This window comes from Neovison vison, chromosome 3 (genome assembly GCF_020171115.1).
Source record: "Neovison vison isolate M4711 chromosome 3, ASM_NN_V1, whole genome shotgun sequence".
Taxonomy (NCBI): domain Eukaryota; kingdom Metazoa; phylum Chordata; class Mammalia; order Carnivora; family Mustelidae; genus Neogale; species Neogale vison.
The window spans coordinates 9198644-9218415 of NC_058093.1; the positions used below are offsets into that span (position 1 = coordinate 9198644).

Consider the following 19772-nt stretch of genomic DNA (forward strand, 5'->3'; position numbering starts at 1 on the left):
TATTTATCAATATATAAGATATATATTATCTTATATTAGATAAGATAGTATATATTTTAGATATTAGATAAGATATAAGATAAGATAGTATATATTTTTCTTATTATGCTGTTCACTCGTTGCCTCTCCCCACTAGAACATGAGGTCCATGAGGGCTTGGATTTCTGTTTTATTTTCACTTCTATAGCTGCATGCAGATTCATGTGATGAATAAATGAGGTCTTCTCCATCTATCTCCTCTCACTTTCCCACACTCAAATCCTGTCCATTCAACAAGATTCAGTTGTCTTGAACTCCTATTTTACCTGGTTGTGTTGTAAAGGAACCTTACTTAATAAAAGTCTCAACTTAAAATAAAGTTTACTAGTTTTATTATAAATTGAATATGCAGTCACTAGGGGAAAAAATACAGAAGGGAATGACATTTATGGAGATATATCTCACTTTGTAATGACATCATATTTATCTTATCTAATAAATATCAGATACATAAAAGGTCCTGTACCTAATTGGGCTTGTCTCCTCCTACAGTATTTAGTATAGACTTAAGCTCAAAAATTACTTGCTATTGAAGTAACTTTTAAATTCTGGCTAATGCAAAGAATCATGCCTAAAGTTCATTTTCAAGATGCATGGGAATATCACACTGCCTGGATTACTACAGCTACACAGTTATGCTCTCTGCTCAGCAGGGAGCCTGCTTCCCCCTCTCTCTCTGCCTGCCTCTCTGCCTACTTGTGATCTGTCTGTCAAAAAAATAAAATCTTAAAAAAAAAATCTCACTTTCCATTTGTTCACTGGTTTTTGAATATTGACCATTTTCCCTGTGATCTGGCTAAATTCAGTCATGAATTCTAACAATTTTCTGTAAATTCCTTTAAATATTTCTGTATATTTATGTCATTTGTTAATACAGACAACTTTCAATCCTTTTTTATCTTTATTAATTTTATTTCTTTTCCTGCCCTTACTGTACCAACTAGGACCCTCTGTCCTAAGGGATGATAGAAATAGAAAGAAGCTGAAAAATGAAGGAAAAAAAAACTACCTGGTATGAAGCATTAAAGGCATTTATTGTGAATAACATGGAAATTTCATTTTGTGATCACATCTTATTTATCTTATTCAATAAGTATCTTATCTGATACAGAAACAATTCTTAACCTTTGTATCTATTCCTAATGAGCTGAGTTTTTGCTGTTTTTATCTTAAATCATGAACGGATGCTGCATGTAACCGAACGAGCTTCCTTCATCTACTGAGACAAAATCCTATGATGGATTACAGTGACTGATATTTGAATATTAAACCAACTTTCCATTCCTGGTATAAATCCTATCAAGTCATATTATACTTTAAAATATTACTGGATATTGGGGCACCTGGGTGGCTCAGTCAGTTAAGTGGCTGCCTTTGGCTCAGATCATAATTCCATGATCCTGGGATCAAGGCCCACATCGGGCTCCCTGCTTGACAGAGAGCCTGCTTCTCCCTCTTTCTCTGCCTGTTACTCTGCCTACTTCTGCTTTCTCTCTCTCTCTCTGTCAAACAAAGAAATAAAATCTTTTTAAAAATTAAATAAATAAAATACTACTGGATTTATAGCCTAATTTTTTGTTGAGGATCTTACATCTATGTTCATGAGGAACACTAGGTCTATTTTCTTTTTAAACAATGTCAATGTCTGACTTTGATAATCTGGGTTTGCAGATTTCTTAAAATGAACTTATACATACTGTCTTTTCCTCTATTTTCTGAGTTTGTATAAGATGGGTATTATTTCTTCCTTAAATGTGTCACAGAACTCACCACTGAAGTCATTTAGCTCTAGAGTTTTCTTGGCAGTAAGATTTTTAGTTACAAACTCAAAAAATTTTGAAGAGATATAGGCTAGACAGACATTCTATTTCTTCTTGTGCCTGTTTTATAATTTATGTTTCAAGGGATTTGAGAATACCATTTGAGTTGTCAAATATATTGGCATAATGTTGTCTACAATAATCCTTTAATAGCTTCTTAGTATCTGTAGGCTCTGTAAATTTGTACTTCCCCCTTTTTTCTTAATCAACCTAGATATGGGTTTACCAATGTCTGGATCTCTTAGAGAAATCAGCCATTGGTATCACTTTTTTCCCCCTCTACTTTTCTGTTTCCTTGATTTCTATTCTCATGTTTGTTTCCTTACATCGACTCTGAGTTTATTTTGTTCTCCTTTCTCTAAGATTCTTATTTTTTTTTAAGATTGATTTTATTTATTTGACAGACAGAGATCACAAGTAGGCAGAGAGGCAGGCAGAGAAAGAGAGAGGAGGAAGCAGGCTCTCTGCGGAGCAGAGAACCCAATGTGGGGCTCGATCCCAGGACACTGGGATCATGATAAGATTCTTATTTTGTAAGATTGGATTAGGGGCACTTGGGTGGCTCAGTTGGTTAAGCATCTGCCTTTGGCTCAGGTCATGATCCCAGAGTCCTGGGATCAAGCCCAGCTTCAGGCTCCCTGATCAGTGGGGGGCCTCTCCCTCTTCCTCTGCCCCTCCCCTTGCTTGTGTTCTCTCTCAAATAAATCTTAAATTTAAAAAAAAAAAAAAAAAAAAAGAGGAGCGCCTGGGTGGCTCAGTAGGTTAAGTGTCTGTGCCTTTGGCTCAGGTCATTATCCTAGGGTACTGGGATAGAGTCCCATGTCGGGCTCTCTGCTCAGCGGAGAGCCTGCTTCTCCCTATCCCTCTGCCTGCTTCTCCCCCTGCTTGTGCTCTCTGTCAAATAAATAAATAAAATCTTAAAAATAATAATAATTTTAAAAAGGAAAGGTTAGATCATTGTTTTTAAACCTTGTTCTTCTCTAATGTAAGCATTTTGGGCTACAGTATTTCTTCTTTTTTTTATTTTTTTTTTTAAAGATTTTATTTATTTATTTACAGAGAGAGATACAAGTAGGCAGAGAGGCAGGCAGAGAGAGAGAGGAGGAAGCAGGCTCCCCGCTGAGCAGAGAGCCCGATGTGGGACTCGATCCCAGGACCCTGAGATCATGACCTGAGCCCAAGGCAGCGGCTTAACCCACTGAGCCACCCAGGCGCCCCTACAGTATTTCTTCTAACTACTCTTTTATTTTAGAAATTCTGATGATGTGTTTTTGTTTTCATTTTGCTTTTATTTAAATTCTAGTTAACATATAGAATGATACTGATTTCAGGAGTAGAAACTAGTGATTCATCACTTAAATATCCCACCTAGTGCTCTTTTATTTCCTTCTATCTATTAATGACAAGAATGAACTACTGAGACATCAAGATAAAAAGCTTCTGCACAGCAAAGGAAGCAACAAAACAAAAAGCCAATCTATGGAATGGGAGAAGATATTTGCAAATGACATGTCTGATAAAGCGTTAGGATCCAAAATCTATAAAGAACTCACTAAACTCAATATCCAAAAAAATAAACAGTTAAGAATGGGTGATAAGAAGACATGAACAGACATTTTTCCAAAGACGACATACAGATGGCTGACAGACACATAAAAAGATGCTCTACATCACTTATCATCAGGGAAATACAAATCAAAACCATGATGAGCTACCCCCTCACACCTGTGCGAATGGCTAAAATTAACAACACAGGAAACAACGAATGTTGGCAAGGATAACAGAGAAAGGGGAAACCTCTTACACTGTTGGTAGGAATGGAAACTGGTGCAGCAACTGTGGAAAACAGTATGGAAGTTCCTGAAAAAGTATAAAATAGAACTATCCTATGACCCAGCAATTGCACTATTAGGTATTTACCCAAAGGATATAAAAATATTGATCTGAAGGGGCACACATACCCCAATGTTTATAGCAGCACTATCAACAACAGCCAAACTATGAAAACAGCCCAAATGTCCATCGAATGAATAAATGGATAAAGAAGATGTGGTGTGTGTCTGTGTGTGTGTGTAGTGCCACAATAATGCCACAGAAATTATGCTGCATCCTTCTCAATGCATCATGTCAAGGAGGTTTATGCCAATATGTCTTATAACTGGTGATGTTAATCTTCTTTAAGATGATGTCTGCCAGGGGTGCCTGGGTGGCTCAGTGGGTTAAAGCCTCTGCCTTCGGCTCAGGTCATGATCCCAGGGTCCTGGGATCAAGCTGCACATCAGGCTCTCTGCTCAGCAGGGAGCCTGCTCCCTCCTCTCTCTCTGCCTACTTGTGATCTTTGTCTGTCAAATAAATAAATATAATCTTTAAAAAAAAACAACTAATAAAAAAAAAAAAAGACGATGTCTGCCAAGTTTCTCCACCATAAAGTCATTCTTTCCCTTTGTAGTTAATGAGTAGTTCCGAAAAGATACTTTGAGATCATGTGAATATCTCTGTCCTCCTCCAACTTTCACCCGCAGATCAATCTTGCCTATAGCAATTATTACTGTGCTGTTCACCTAATGGTATTCTTTTATTTCCTTCTGTCTACTAATGACAAACTGCCAGTTTTCTAATTCTATAGTATCTTTATTTTGCCCTCACTTTGGAAGGATATTTTTGCTGGGTATGCAACTTTACCTTGAGAGTACCCTTACTAACCCCAGCCCCAAGACCTTTAAGATGTTCTCTTGTTTTTGGCTTTCACTATTTCTGATGTAAAAGCCATGGTATTTTTTATTGTTTATCCTGTTATGTAGGTAAAGGATCTTTTTCCTTTGGGTGCTTTTAAGATTTTTCTCTTTACTTTGGTTTTCAACAACTTGACTATGATATACTTAAGTGTGATTTTGTGTTTATCCTGCTTGACATTCACTGGGCTTCTTCGATCTGTGGGTTGAAAATTTGAATCAAAATTGGAAAATTGGAGGCCATTAGTTCTTTAAATATTCTTTCCTCTACAATTTCTTTCTCTTCTCGTAGAGTTGTTACAATTACATAAATGTTAGACTGCTTGGTTACTGAGGCTCTTTCCTTTTCATTCCCTTGTCCTATGTTTTATATCAGATAGTTTCTATTGCCCGATCTTCAAATTCACTGATCTCTTGTTCTGTCGTATTCAATTTGCTTGAAGCCTATCTACTGAATTTTTCATTTTTGAGGGAGAGAGGCAGTGAGAGAATCTTCAGCAGGCTCTACGCCCAGCACCAATCCCGACATGGGGCTCAATCTCACAACCCTGAGATCATGACCTTAGCAGAAATTAAGAGTCGGATGCTTAACTGAGCTACCCAGGCAACTCCTGAATCTTTCATCTCTGATATATATTGTTTCAGTTCTAGATTTTTCTTTTTGCTCTTTTACAGTTCCTAGGTCTCTGCTGAGATTCTCCTCCATCTGTTCTCTTATTAAGCATATCATAAACATAACTTTCGTTCAGTTATATTCAGATAAATCCATAACTTCAGTATTTTTGAGGCTTATGGTTAAGCATTAGGTGGATCCCAGAAGAGCTCGTGAGAGCTAAAGCAGTCTTATATCTAAACTGTATCCTTTCTGGGATCTCAAATGCTGTCCAATGTGTTCTTATAAATCTTTCTGTTCTAGCTGATCAGAACTGCTGTTTCCCAGCACATGTGACTTCTGGAATCTCAATTCAGGTCATAATAACCCAGTAGCTTTTTTTGCTAGGAGTTTCACTGCAGCATACTGTGGGAGGCAGTGGCTCACCTCAGTAGGTAGTATAGTAGTATTTTATCCCTGATACTGTTTCGAATGGTTGGCATAGAATGATTTTTGGACTGTTATGCCACTCTTTTTAAAATTTCTCTAAACATATTGTCCTTTATTCCTTGCACCTGAGGTAGACACACCCCCATCACCTCTTCCCTGGTACTATTGCCCTGTAGCTTCTTACCCTGTGTATATGCAGCACTTTATTCAAAGCTGAAAGATGCATATTTCTAGAGCTTCTATCTTGGTCTAGTTTTCCTTTTTCTCATATCCTGCCCACAAATCTAACCACTCCAGTAGCCCCAAATGCTGATCTCTGCATTCTTCAGTTCAGTTATATCCGTGTACTCTGCTTAACCTCCACCTACTTATCCCATGGTCTGGGAAATGCTTTCAGGCAGAAAATCACAACAATCATGAAGCTCATCTCACACGTTTTCCTTCTTTCAGGGATCATGGTCCTTTACTACTTGGTTGTCCAATACCTGAAAACATGTGCTTCAGATATTTTGATTAGTTTTATAATTGCTTACATATGGACGCGGTCTACCCTAATACATTAGTTATTCATAACTAGAGGCAGAAACCCACACTAATAGTCTTTAGGAAATTCAATGCGCTTCTAATCTGTAAGTTAAAAAAAATTCTTCCCCTAAATTCACAAGAAGTTTCTTGTAAATTCAATTTAAACTTCAAGAACCACAGAGTTCAAAACAACAGCCTCACACACACAAACAAACAATAAAAAAACCTCTGTTTTATCTGCACTTCAACTTCCATATAAACAAATAAATGATTTAAAATATGTTGAATCCCTTAGGTGATCACTATTGATATGCATGTCTGTCTCTTACCTTATAGAGTTTGAGAATTGTTTTAATGCATTCATGTACAAACTTGGTCTGTCTCTGAAGACTTCCACCATACAGTGCCACCAGTTCTTCATTGAAATTCACACTAAAGAAGTCAAAGTGGTACTTGAAGTCAATATCTTCTGCTTTTCTAAGTGCAATAGAACCAATAGAACGAACTGCAGAGGAAAAGTGCGAAGTGTACATTAAGCAAAATTTTTAGAAGTTGTAACCATTCTTGCTTCAAAGTCTCTTAACAAATGACTTTACCCCATACTTTGAATATAAACAACCTACCTCAGGGTGACATCCTTCAATATCAATTTAGAAGAACAAACCGCTGTTTGTATTGTGTGTCTTGTGCCCTAAATGTTTTTTAAATTTAAATTAAATAAAAAGTAAACAGGCCTTTCATTCTTTACCCACTTCCACTTGATTAGGGAAAATAACTAAAAGAAATGTTAGCCATCTGTATGAGTAAGTCACACTTGAGGACTTTAAGAATGAGAAAATTCCTACAAGTAATGTATGCTTGGGGCACATGGGTGGTTCAGTGGGTTAAAGCCTCTGCCTTTGGAGCCACGCATCGGGCTCTCTGCTCAGCGGGGAGCCTGCTTGCCCCCTCTCTCTCTGCCTGCCTCTCTGCCTGCTTGTGATCTCTCTCTGTCAGATAAATAAGTAAAATCTTAAAAAAAATAAGTAAATAAAAATTAAAAAAAAATGTATGCTCATCACTTGGTTAAGATATTTATGCTTGATCTGTTTTTTTTTCTTTTTTTACACATGATCTCCAATCCATCAGTAAATCCTATCATCCTCCACTTTCTAAATATAACCCCAATCAACATTTCTCACCACTTCCACCATCTTCTTAATCTAAGCACCATCATCTCTTGCCTTAACTACCCTAATAGTTTCTTCACTGGTCTACCTGCTTCCAGTCTTAGGTTTTGCTCTGTAAATCCTTCCACAGAATTTGTAAATTGACTCCATTAATTGGTATTAAAAGTTGCAGTGTATGGTTTAGCAAGAAAAATACCTTTTTGCCATTCCATTTTTTTAACATATACAATTCACATACTATACAACTTATGTAAAAAGTACAATTCAATGATTTTTAGTATATTCACAAAATTCTACTACTCTATATTTTAATTACCCCAAAAAGAAAACCCCATACTCATTAGCAGTCATTCCTCATTCCTCTTTTCCCCCCAATCCTGGAAAATACTAATTTACTTTCTGTTCCTATGGATTTGCCTATTCTGGACATTTCTTTTTCGTTTTAAGATTTTATTTATTTATTTGACAGAGAGAGACACAGAGAGAGAGGGAACAGAAGCAGGGGGAGTGGGAGAAGTAGGCTTCCTGATAAGCAGGGAGCCAGATGTGGGGCTCGAGTCCAGGACCCTGGGATCATTACCTGAGCCAAAGGCAGATGCTGAACGACTGAGCCACCCAGGCGTCCCTATTCGGGACATTTCTATAAATGGGATCATATATATATATGGGTTTTTAAGACCAGCTTCTTTCACTTATGTTTTCAAGGTTTATCCACATTGTACCAGGTAACTCATGTTATCAGTTTATTAATTCCTTTTTATTATATAAGCTTCAGGTGTGCTGTTTTATAATTCAGCACCTGTATACACTACAAAGTCATCATCACCACAAATCTATTTACCATCCATCACATACAACTAGTTCCTTTCACTCATTTTGTTCACTCCCAATCCCCTTACCCTTTGGTAACCGGCAGTTTGTTCTCTTTATCTCTGAGTTTATTTTTTATTTACTTTTGAAAATTCCAAATTTCAGTGAAATCATATGGTACTCTTCTTTTTTGGTCTGATTCATTTCACTTAGCATAATACCCTCAAGGTCCATCCATGTTATTGCAAATGGCAAGATTTCATTCCTGTTATTTGCCTGAGAGTACTAGATCCTTGTCGGTAGTAGTCTAACAAGTATAAGATGATATGTGATTTTGATTTGCATTTCCCTGTTAGTGATATTGTCTTTTCATGTGCCTGTTAGCGACCTGTATGTCTTCTTTACAACAATGTCTATTTATTTTTCAATTGGGCTGTTTTTTGTTGAGTTATGTAAGTTCTTAATATATTTTGGATATTAACCCCCTATTGTATATATGGTTTACAAATATCTTATCCCATTAAGTAAACTGCCTTTTCACTTTAATGGTTTCCTTTGCTGTGCGGAAGCTTTTTAGTTTGGTGTAGTACCATTTATTTTTACTTTTGTTTCCCGTGCTTCGGAGTGAGATCCACGAAGATGTTGCTAAGACCCATGTCAAGGAGCTTACCATATATATATATATATATATATATATTTTTTTTTTTAAGATTTTATTTATTTATTTGACAGAGAGACAGTAAGAGAGGTAACACAAGCAGGGGAAGTGGGAGAGGGAGAAGCAGGTTTCCCTCTGAGCAGGGAGCCCAATGTAGGGCTCAATCCCAGGATCCTGGGATCACTACTTGAGCCCAAGGCAGACGCTTAACGACTGAGCCACCCAAGCGCCCCACTGTCTATATTTTCTTCTAGCAGTTATAAGGACTCAGGTCTCATACATAAGCCTTTAATCCACTTTGTGTTAATTTTTGTGTATAGTGGAAGACAGTGGCCTAGTTTCATTCTTTTGCTTATGGCTATCCAGTTTTCCGAAAACTATTTATAGAAGAGACTGTCCTTTCTCCATTGTATGTTCTTCACTTTTTAATCAGAGATAAACTGACCATGTATGTGTGGGTTTACTTCTGGGCTCTCAATTCTCTTCCACTGACTTCTGTATGGTTTGTTTTGTGTGTTTGTTATGTATGTTTTTTGTTGAGTTACGTAAGTTCTTAATATATTTTGGATATTAACCCCCTATTGTATATACGGTTTACAAATATCTTATCCCATTAAGTAAACTGCCTTTTCACTTTAATGGTTTCCTTTGCTGTGCGGAAGCTTTTTAGTTTGGTGTAGTACCATTTATTTTTACTTTTGTTTCCCATGCTTCGGAGTGAGATCCACGAAGATGTTGCTAAGACCCATGTCAAGGAGGATTTTATTTATTTTATTTTCTTTCTGTATGTTTTGCATGGTTTGTTGCTGTTTTTATCAATACTGCACTGTTTTGATTACTACAGTTCTGTAATACAGTTTGAAATCAGGAAGTGAGGTACTTCTAGCTTTGTTCTTTCTCAAGACTGCTCTGGCTATTTGGGATCTTCTGTGGCTCCAGACAAATTTTAGATTTGTTCTACTTCTATGAAGTATACCATCAGAATTTTGATAGGTGTTACACAGAATCTGTAGATTGCTTTTGGCAGTATGGACATTTTAACAGAATTAATGTTTCCAATCCATAAGCACAGAATAGACTTCCATTTATTTTTCTTTTCTTTCATTGGTGTCTTAAAGTTTTCAGTGTAGAGATCTTTCATCTCCTTTGTTAAATTTATTCCTAGGTATTTACTCTTTTCAATGCAATTGTAAATGAGATTGTTTTCTTAATTTCTCGGGCGCCTGGGTGGCTCAGTGGGTTAAGCCGCTGCCTTCAGCTCAGGTCATGATCTCAGGGTCCTGGGATCGAGTCCCGCATCGGGCTCTCTGCTCAGCAGGGAGCCTGCTTCCTCCTCTCTCTCTCTACCTGCCTCTCTACTTGTAATCTCTCTCTGCCAAATAAATAAATATAATCTTCAAAAAAAAAAAAGAAGACTGGTTCATACCAGTCTTCTTGAAAAAAAAAATTTCTCATTATTTATTAGAAACACCATAGATTTCTGTATATTGATTTTGTATCCTACATTTTACTAAACTCACTTATTAATTCTAACAGCTTTTTTTGGAGTCTTGAGGATTTTCAATATATGCCATCTGCAAATAGTGACTATTTTACTTCTTCCTTTCCAATTTGGATGGCTTTTTAAAACTTTTCTGGCCTTACTGCTGTGGCTTGGACTTCCAATACTATGTTGAATAAAAGTGGTGAGAGTGGGCATCTTTGTCTTGTTCCTAGAATTAGAGGAAAAGCTTTCAGCTTCTCACCATTGAGCATAACATTAGCTGTAGGACTGTCATATATGGCCTTTATTATGTTGAGATACAGTCCCTCTATACCCAGTGTTTTGAATTTTTATCATAAATGAATACTGAATGTTGTCAAAGGCTTTTGTTACATCTATTAAGATGATCATATGATTTTCATCTTTCATTGTATTAATGTAATTGTATCATATTGATTGATTTGTGGATACTGAACCTTCTTCCATCTCTGGAATAAATCCCACTTGATCATGTATGGTTGGATATGGTTTGCTAATACTTTGCTAAGGATTTCTGCATCTAGGCTCATCCAGGATATTGGCTTGTAATTTTCTTCTTTCATCATTCATTCCTTTTTACTGCTGAATAATATTCCATTATATGTATGTATTTTATTTATCCATTTTTTAGTTGATGTTGGGTTGTTTCTCCATTTTAGTTATTTTGAACAGTGTTGCTGTGAACATTTGCAAACAAGTTTTCGTGTGAGAGTACATTTTCATTTTTCTCGGGTAGATACCTATAGCAGAATTGCTAAGCATAAAACTCTATGTTTAACATTTTGAATAACTGCCAAACTGTTTTTCCAAAGTGGCTCTACCATTTTATATTCCCACCAACAATGGATAAGGGTTTCAATTTCTTCATATCCTCAATGACCCTTGATATTATCTTTTAGATTATAGCTACCCTAATGGGTATGAAATTACATCTATCCTTATGGTTTTGATTTGCATTTCCCTGATGATTAATGATGTTATCTTTCCTTCTTTCACTCTTGCCCCTTTACAGCATATTCTCTACACAGCAAAGCCAGAGTAATAATTTTTTTAAAATAAATCACACCTACATTGAGATATCACCTTACAGCAGTTAGAATGGCCAAAATTAACAAGACAGGAAACAACATGTGTTGGAGAGGATGTGGAGAAAGGGGAACCCTCTTACACTGTTGGTGGGAATGCAAGTTGGTGCAGCCTCTTTGGAGAACAGTGTGGAGATTCCTCAAAAAATTAAAAATAGAGCTTCCCTATGACCCTGCAATTGCACTCCTGGGTATTTACCCCAAAGATACAGATGTCGTGAAAAGAAGGGCCATCTGTACCCCAATGTTTATAGCAGCAATGACCACAGTCGCCAAACTATGGAAAGAACCAAGATGCCCTTCAACGGATGAATGGATAAGGAAGATGTGGTCCATATACACTATGGAGTATTATGCCTCCATCAGAAAGGATGAATACCCAACTTTTGTAGCAACATGGACGGGACTGGAAGAGATTATGCTGAGTGAAATAAGTCAAGCAGAGAGAGTCAATTATCATAAGGTTTCACTTATTTGTGGAGCATAACAAATAGCATGGAGGACAAGGGGCGGTAGAGAGGAGTAGGGAATTTGGGTAAATTGGAAGGGGAGGTGAACCATGAGAGACTATGGACTCTGAAAAACAGTCTGAGGGGTTTGAAGTGGTGGGGGGGTGGGAGGTTGGGGTACCAGGTGGTGGGTATTATAGAGGGCACGGCTTGCATGGAGCACTGGGTGTGGTGAAAAAATAATGAATCATGTTTTTCTGAAAATAAATAAATTGGAAAAAAAATGTAGCACATCAGAATAATAAATCACATAAAATGACAAAAAAAACACACCTACTATACTGTATAGAATTTAAAAATCTGACAATTCTAATGCTTTCAAGGATGTGAAGCAAAGGGAAGTATAATATAGTATTTCTGGGAGTATAAATTAGCACAGCCAGTAACAATAGAAGGATACATATAACCTGTGACATATAATGGGATAACATAGAGTGAAAAAAATAAATGAATCACAGCTCATACAACAACCTGGATGAATTTTTTTTTTGTTAAAGATTTTATTTATTAGAGAGTGAGAGAGAGAGAGAGAGAGAGAGAGAAAGAATGAGCAGGGGGAGAAGCAGACTCACTGCTGAGTAGAGAACTGTATATGGGACTTGGTCCCAGGACCCTGGAATAATGACGAGCTTAACTAACTGAGCCACCCAGGCATCCCTGAAAGAATTCTTATTATATAAAAGAATATGACAGTTAATAGCCAAAAAGTATATTTGAAATGAAATTACTTCCAGATTACTTGATTGTTATGCCAGAAATAACTGCTATTATCTCCAGGCCAACATTCAACTTGGAATCTATCTACAAAGCTTCCCTATCTTCACCTTTCTGTGTTCCCATCAGTATTTCTAGATATGATTTAAATAGCTCCAAAAAAAAGAAACCAACCTTTTCTCTTGTTTAGCAAACATAAACCAATTTACTTCTCTAATCAGTATTCTAGGTTATGTTTTCTCTACCTTCCATTTTCAACATAAACCTTTCTTCTACTGATTCCCGGATCCCTGTGTCACTTAACCTACCTACTCCATCCTGTTTTCTCTGTCTTACACTGTCTAAGTGGTCTTCAACTATTCTTTGTACTTATATTTTTTTCCTCCAGACAATATGTCAAATATCTGTGTCTCCCGTATGCCTAGCATAGTACATAGAATATGTATCTGGTAAATTCTTTGATTGAATTTTATAGCTTTCAAAATTATTTCCAAGACTTACCTTGCTTATAACTTCCAGCATTACCAGGAAGAAAGAGAACTGGAATACCAGTCAAAGGGAGAATTTTGTGTTCTTCAGCATAGGATCCTTCTCCATAAAGATATAATTCATATGCAGGATAGCGTTTTGCCAGTTTCTTTGGAAGTTCTATTTTCTGCAGGGGGGAAGAAAGGGCAATTCCACTTTAATCAGTTGTATTAATACAATTCAATCTACTGTGCCCAATTCTGAATTATACACATTTGAAACAGTGTAAAAATATTACTGATAATAAAACTGCACTTTTACTTTTATTCATATGTAGAACACATCTTGAATTATGTGAGTTTTGAACCATGCAGTCTTCAGGAATGCATAAAATGGAACTACCTAGGGGCGCCTAGGTGGCTCAGTTGGTTAAGCCACTGCCTTCAGCTCAAGTCGTGATTCCAGAATCCCGGCATCGAGTCCTGCATCGGGCTCCCAGTTCCGCGGGGAGTCTGCTTCTCCCACTCACCTTCTCCCCTCTCATGCTCTCTGTGTTTCTCTCTCTCTCAAATAAATAAATTTAAAAAAAAATTGAACTACTTGAAACTCTAATTAATATAAATTATTCAAAATAGTCACTGACAAAAGAAAGACACTGGGGTATGTCAGCAAATTATTTGTTAATATAATTGGAAATGTACTTAATATAGTATCTGTATCAATTATCCTTAGAAATGATGAAGGCTTTCCATTATCAAATCAATTCTTTTTTGCTATTTTAAACTGTTTTGTAACGCCTCTCCTTTTACATAGGCTCAACTACATCGTCCAGTTGTTTCATCATTCAAAGGAAAGTAATTTTGTTTTACAATGCAGCTTTCTGACCTCTCAACTTAATATGCTTTGACCTGCAATGTGCTTTACAAATTAATATGAACCTTACAGCCATGTCTTGGGTCAAGACATGCACACTCTCCTCACCGTAAACATTCCAATGAGTTAGCATCTGTTTTGGGTTTTGTGGACCAGGTGTATGGTTTGTCAGCAAGCCTTAGACTACTCTGCAATTTATATTATTTTATAACATTATTTATATTATTTTATAACAAATAAGCCAGTAATTCATGTAACATCATCCCCCAAAGGTAGGAATCTATAAAAGTGGTGGTAAAGTACACTCCCTTCTTCTGCTCCTTTTTAAACTATAGAAACCATTAAAAATGAAGCCAGTTACATTGAGCAGCAGATTTATTTAAGCAGACATCAATAGATTTAATGATCTAACAGGGCTGTACATGTGGTTGATAAAAATTTTAAATACTAAATGAATTTTAAAGCCTGTAAATAGTAGTAACACTGAAAAACCTCACTGTTCTAGAAAGCAGAATTCTGATCATTCATGCACATTCCTGAATATTCTTTTAAAAATATTAACATAAACAATCTGTGTTAATAACAACTGAAAATATCTTTAGAAATTGTGAGCTTACTGTTTAAGATATTAGCAATTTCATCTCTCCAAATACATATATATATATATATATATATATGGACTTCAATTCAAATTTGTCCCAATATTGACTATGCACAATATATAATCAAACTGAAATGATGCAATATTTTAAGCACACATTAAGCAAAAAGAAAACCATTATTCTCCAACTCCTCCCAATTTAGTACACCTTTGGATATGACAGTACATGAGTATTAGATCATTCTTTTTAGTACATTAGCTAAACAAAGTTTTGAACTAGTTGAATATTAACTCACAAAAAACGGGAAACTATTAGCATATGGCAAAATTGCATTCCAGAGTACAAGCTGGGAGTGGCAGGAAGAAACAAGAAGGGCTGTGACCAGATTGAAGACAGAAAAAGTACAGGCATATGGAAAGGATGCTGATGAAAAAAAAGAGGGTCAAGGGATTTAAAAAGAAAACTTATAGCAAAATGATCCCCATATATTTTATATTATTTTATATAGATTACTTTAAATGAGAACCCCTCCCCAAAACAGACTTTTAATCAAAATAAAATTACCTTTATACTTAAATATCTCCACAATCCTGCCTCTGCTGTTCATCCTCTCTTGACTCTGCCTTAGTACAGTTCCTTTTAATCTCTAACCCAGAGCCCTTTCAAAAGACAAAAATTCTAACGGGTTTCCAAGTGCTAGAAAAATACTGATTCAAGAAACTATTGTCTATTTTATGATATATAATTCTTACCTGTAAATTAAAACTGGAAAATTAAAATTTGAGCCCCAAAATTAATTAAAAAGAAAAAAGATTTTGATTAAAATGAATACAGTTTCAAAGATCTTACAAAGAACTCTTCTCAGCCCTTTGGCCATTCCACCCCTAAGGACTCCAGCTTAATAAAAAGACCTAGGGAGAGGTGAATCTTTCAGAATGGTCATAACCTCCCTACCCCAATCCATAGTCCATACTGCTGTCAAGAATTACCTTGTGGGGCACCTGCGTGGCTCAGTTAATTAAGCATCCGCTCTGGTCAGGATCTCAAGGTCCTGAGAGAGAGCCATGAGTTGGCCTTCAGGCTGAGTATAAAGCCTGCTTAAGATTTTCTCTCTCCCCTTCCCTCTTGCCCTTCCACCCCACTCCACCCCTCAAATAACATAAAATATAATTAGAAATATCATGTTAAAACATACACCTCCTATGTTTCCTGATTATATTAATAGATGATAAAGGCCTGAGAGACCCTCTAAAATCTGTCTTCAATTATTCTTACCATTCTTTCAACTTATACATGCTAGGTTTTAAAAATTTTAATATGCTTCAAAATTCAAGACTCAAAGGATGTATAATGAAAAGGCTTTCTCCTACCCCTAGTCCTTTAGCCATCTAATTCCCTACCCAGAAGGCAACCAATGTTAGCAGTTTATATACTATCCATACCACTTATACAATGTGTCCTGGTGCCTTCCTACCTTCACAAATGCTATTCTTTATTCCTGCAGTTTTCTTGTTTCTGCGCTTCATGAACTGTGTGTGTGTGTGTGTGTGTATCCTCTAATTAGCCACACCTTCTCTACAGCCTTTGACTATCAAAGATGAATGGATGCTTTGGATGCTTTCTTCTGAGCAGACCCTCATATGCACTTACTGTGAAATTATGATTTAGGACATTATATTTTAACTGTCCATTACATCCTGTCTCCCCCATTGTATTATAAAGACATAAAAATTATAAAGACATAAAGGCACAAGGTCTGATTCATCTCTAATTCCCTCACCCATACCCAGTATCTAGAATATACTTGAAAGAGTTATTCAATAAGCTATTTACTAAGCAAACATCACACTTAATAACAAAAGTATGATTCGTGTTTTCCAATACCAACATTTTCTTTCAGACAAGAACAATTCGATCACATATCTGAGGACAGCCAAATGATTGCTGTATAGGAGAAAACAACACAGATGTTTCTTCTCCAATTCTGCAATTTGCCAAAACTGTTTGCTACCCAATAAAAGCTTTGCCTTGCATCATAATAAAGCAAGAAGCTTGAAAGGATAATGTGTATTTTGCCTGGTAGGTTTGTGAGATGTTCAGTTAACTCTGAACAAGCAAATTTTGGAAATCCAAAGGTAGAAAATGAGTACTCAAAACAACTTTTTAGGTTTTTTTAAGACTTTATTTGTTTAATTTTTTTTTGAGAGAGAGGGAGAGAACAAGCAGTGGGGAGGGGCAGAGAGGGAGAGAGAGAGAGTCAATCAGACTCTGCTGAGCAGGAATTCCAATGCTGGGGCTCTGATCCCAGGAGCCCCCCCATCACCACCTGAGGCAAAAGCAGATATTGAACAGACTGAGCCTCCCAGGCACCCCTACTCAAACAATTTTAAAATTAACACTTCATTTTTACAAATAAGCTCAAATTTCTGTCTCACCTTTAATTTTTAAAATGGGGAATAAAGTTGAGTGTTTCAACTACCTTTCATTTCCTCTAACATTCGGCTAGAGAATAAGTAAATAAGAATTTAAAAAAGAAAAAGGCATCAAGGAGAAAACCCAACAACTATGTCATCTCAAATGCTGGAGTCACTCTGTGAACAGTTAAAAAGCTTACTATAAAATGTAACTAAAAATAAACAATACATATAAAATATATTTAGAATATATATTCATTAAAACCCACTGGTTCTTAATAGAATTACCTCAGTTATCCAGAAATCTCACTACATTTCAAAGTGACTCATTTCTATAGACAGGTTTTAACTGTATTTCTAAAATAACATGACCTGGTCTGCACAATAAAAGGTCTAAGAATCAAGTATAAATACTGTAATTAATTAAAAGATTTTTACATCATAAAAATAAAAATCTACTGAAAAATGCATATCAGAAACTCCAGCCACTGTAATTATTACTGTACTGACAAATTATTAACAGTATCCTCAAAAAGGGAGTCTAAATCAAAATAACTAAATACAGACTACTCAACAATTAAAAAAAAAAAAAAAAGCCAAATAGCTCTCTTGCACTAGCTAATTTTCTGTCTTTCCAGTTAACTTTGAGGCAAGAAATAGATCTATGAGTACATGTGCTTTGTTCTCAAAACACTAAGCGATTTCCACTACCGCAAATATTAAAATAGCTTCAATAATTGTGGACAATCTCAAAATAAATGGGCATTAGTTCTGTATTGTTCGATAATTTTGTTTTAATCAAACTCTTCAACACAATACAAAATTAAAGTGACCTACTTCAACCTGTTGAGAGTTTCCCAATTATTAAACCACAGAAAAATTAATATAAGGGTTCTATTTTCATTTAAAAAAGAAAACTAAACTAAAAGCCCACGTACTTAACTATGCATAACCTCTGAGAAACGTAAACCAGCATATGTGCTTAGAAACCGAGACAACAGTAACACGTTAAAATCTCCTTCAGCAGCATATCAAGTTCTTCCACTCCCTTATAAGGACTGATGCAAAACCACGATAAAGAGCTCGAAACAGATGAAATCTAAACTAGAATTTTGCCCACGGGGAAAAGACGTTCTTCAGCAATCTAAATCTTAGGTAGTTTTAGGATCTAGATAATAGCATCAATCAAGTAATCTGCTCCTCCATAATGACCTTTACGCAGAGGCAATCACGATCTGCATGCTTCACCTTAAAAAAATATTATTTTTAAAGTATATTTAAAGTGCGTTTTATCAGTAACATATTCCAGCACATGTACTTTTTATGGCAGGGAGTTACCATGTGACACGTATGCAGTAACTGGGGGATGCGTTTACAAGTAGGACCATCATTCAGGAGAAATGTCTTTGGACCCTTGTGTAACTTCTCACTACAGGGGGTCATGAATGAAATTCTAGACTCCACTGGGCTGACCTGACGAAGCAACTGCGATGGAAAATAGTCAAAACAGAACTGAAGAGGCGGGGGGCGGCGCGCAAGTGCGCGCTCCGGGAAGGCCGGGTCTCTCCCAAATTGCAAACACGGTGAGAAAACAAACACACTCCGAGACGGATTCTGGATGAACTGCTCAGGGACGACGTGCAGAAACACGGGCGTGTGCGCACACGCACGGACCCACAACCGACCGAACCCGAGGCTCCGCGAACTTGACGCGAGGGAGACTCAGTAGTTCTCCACTTAATTCCTTATCAGGGGAGCCTCTCCCGCGGGACTCAAACCCCGGAGGCGCAAAGGCGTTCTTGGGATCCAGCCACTGCACACTCCGCAGCAGCTCAGCCCCTTTCCAGAAAGGCGAAAGCTGACGTGCAAATCACGGCGCGGGATGGTGAGAATTTAGGCGCGTGGAAAGCAAAGGAGGGTCTGGGGCACCTGTTAAGGCAGGAACGCGGGAAAAAGGGGGTCTGGGTTTAGGGAAAGGGGCTGAGGTTGCGCCTCTAGGAATGGGGGGAGTGGGGTGGGCCCGGGGAGTCGGAAGAATCTGTACCTGGGGTCTGGGTCCGGGAAGGGAGCGGAGGGACAGGGGAGAACTACGAGGGGGGCCGGGAGGATGCTTCAGGGAACCATCTACCTGACACCCCATTGTGGAGAGGACACAAAGGGTAGGTGAGGGTAGCGGGTGGGGTGGGGACGGTCTGCAGAGTCTTCAGGAGCGAAAGAAAACCAGAGACGAGGTTGGCATAAGGGAGCCGGAGAGGCGCGGGAGCCCAAGTGGGGAGAAACCCGCAGGAGGGGCCCGAGTCTCAGAGCGCCCAGGTGAGACAGCCGAACCTCACCTGATACTCCGGGTACTCAAACATATAGCTCATACTGCACTTGTTCTCCTCGAAGCCGAAGAAGACGTCCCACAGCCCCAGGGTTGCCATGAAAACCATAAGGGCATAAAACGCCAGATTCCAGAAACTGACTGACTGAAGAAACATGGTGCCGCCGCCGGCGCGCGGCCCCAAGTCCGACTGAACCAGCCGAAGAACGCCTAGCGGCCGGCGCGGGAGCGAAGCCCGAGCAGCGCGCGCCTGCGCAGACGCCCCGCCTGCCCAGGCACCCGCCGCGCAGTGCGCGTGCGCGCAGTCGGCTTGCTGCCCCTCCCGTCTGGCATCTGGTTGAGAGAAGAGGTGGCGCTTGCGGCGGGAGCGCGAGTCTGGGGGGAAACGAGGAGGGGGGCGAAGCGGGTTAGGTTGGACAGACCGAGGGGGAAGAAGGTGGGTGGGTGAGGAGAAGGGAAAGGAGGAA

The 19772-nt window shown here is 37.9% G+C and overlaps 1 protein-coding gene across 3 annotated transcripts in view; it reads right to left on the reverse strand.

Moving 5' to 3' along the window:
- The window catches only part of PGAP1 (post-GPI attachment to proteins inositol deacylase 1), a 73215-nt gene extending 53687 nt beyond the window's left edge, over positions 1-19528 (reverse strand). For 2 of the 3 annotated variants that reach the window (XM_044241210.1, XM_044241211.1), the window contains exons 1-3: positions 19316-19526; positions 13127-13280; positions 6488-6663 (exon numbers count right to left, since the gene is read on the reverse strand). In XM_044241210.1, coding sequence (XP_044097145.1) covers positions 6488-6663; positions 13127-13280; positions 19316-19462 — 477 coding nt within the window. In that variant the 5' untranslated portion in view covers positions 19463-19526. Of the gene's footprint in view, positions 1-6487; positions 6664-13126; positions 13281-19315 lie in introns of all 3 variants that reach the window. The other variant, XM_044241212.1, reaches the window with a different exon arrangement.
- Positions 19529-19772: the final 244 nt, after the last annotated feature.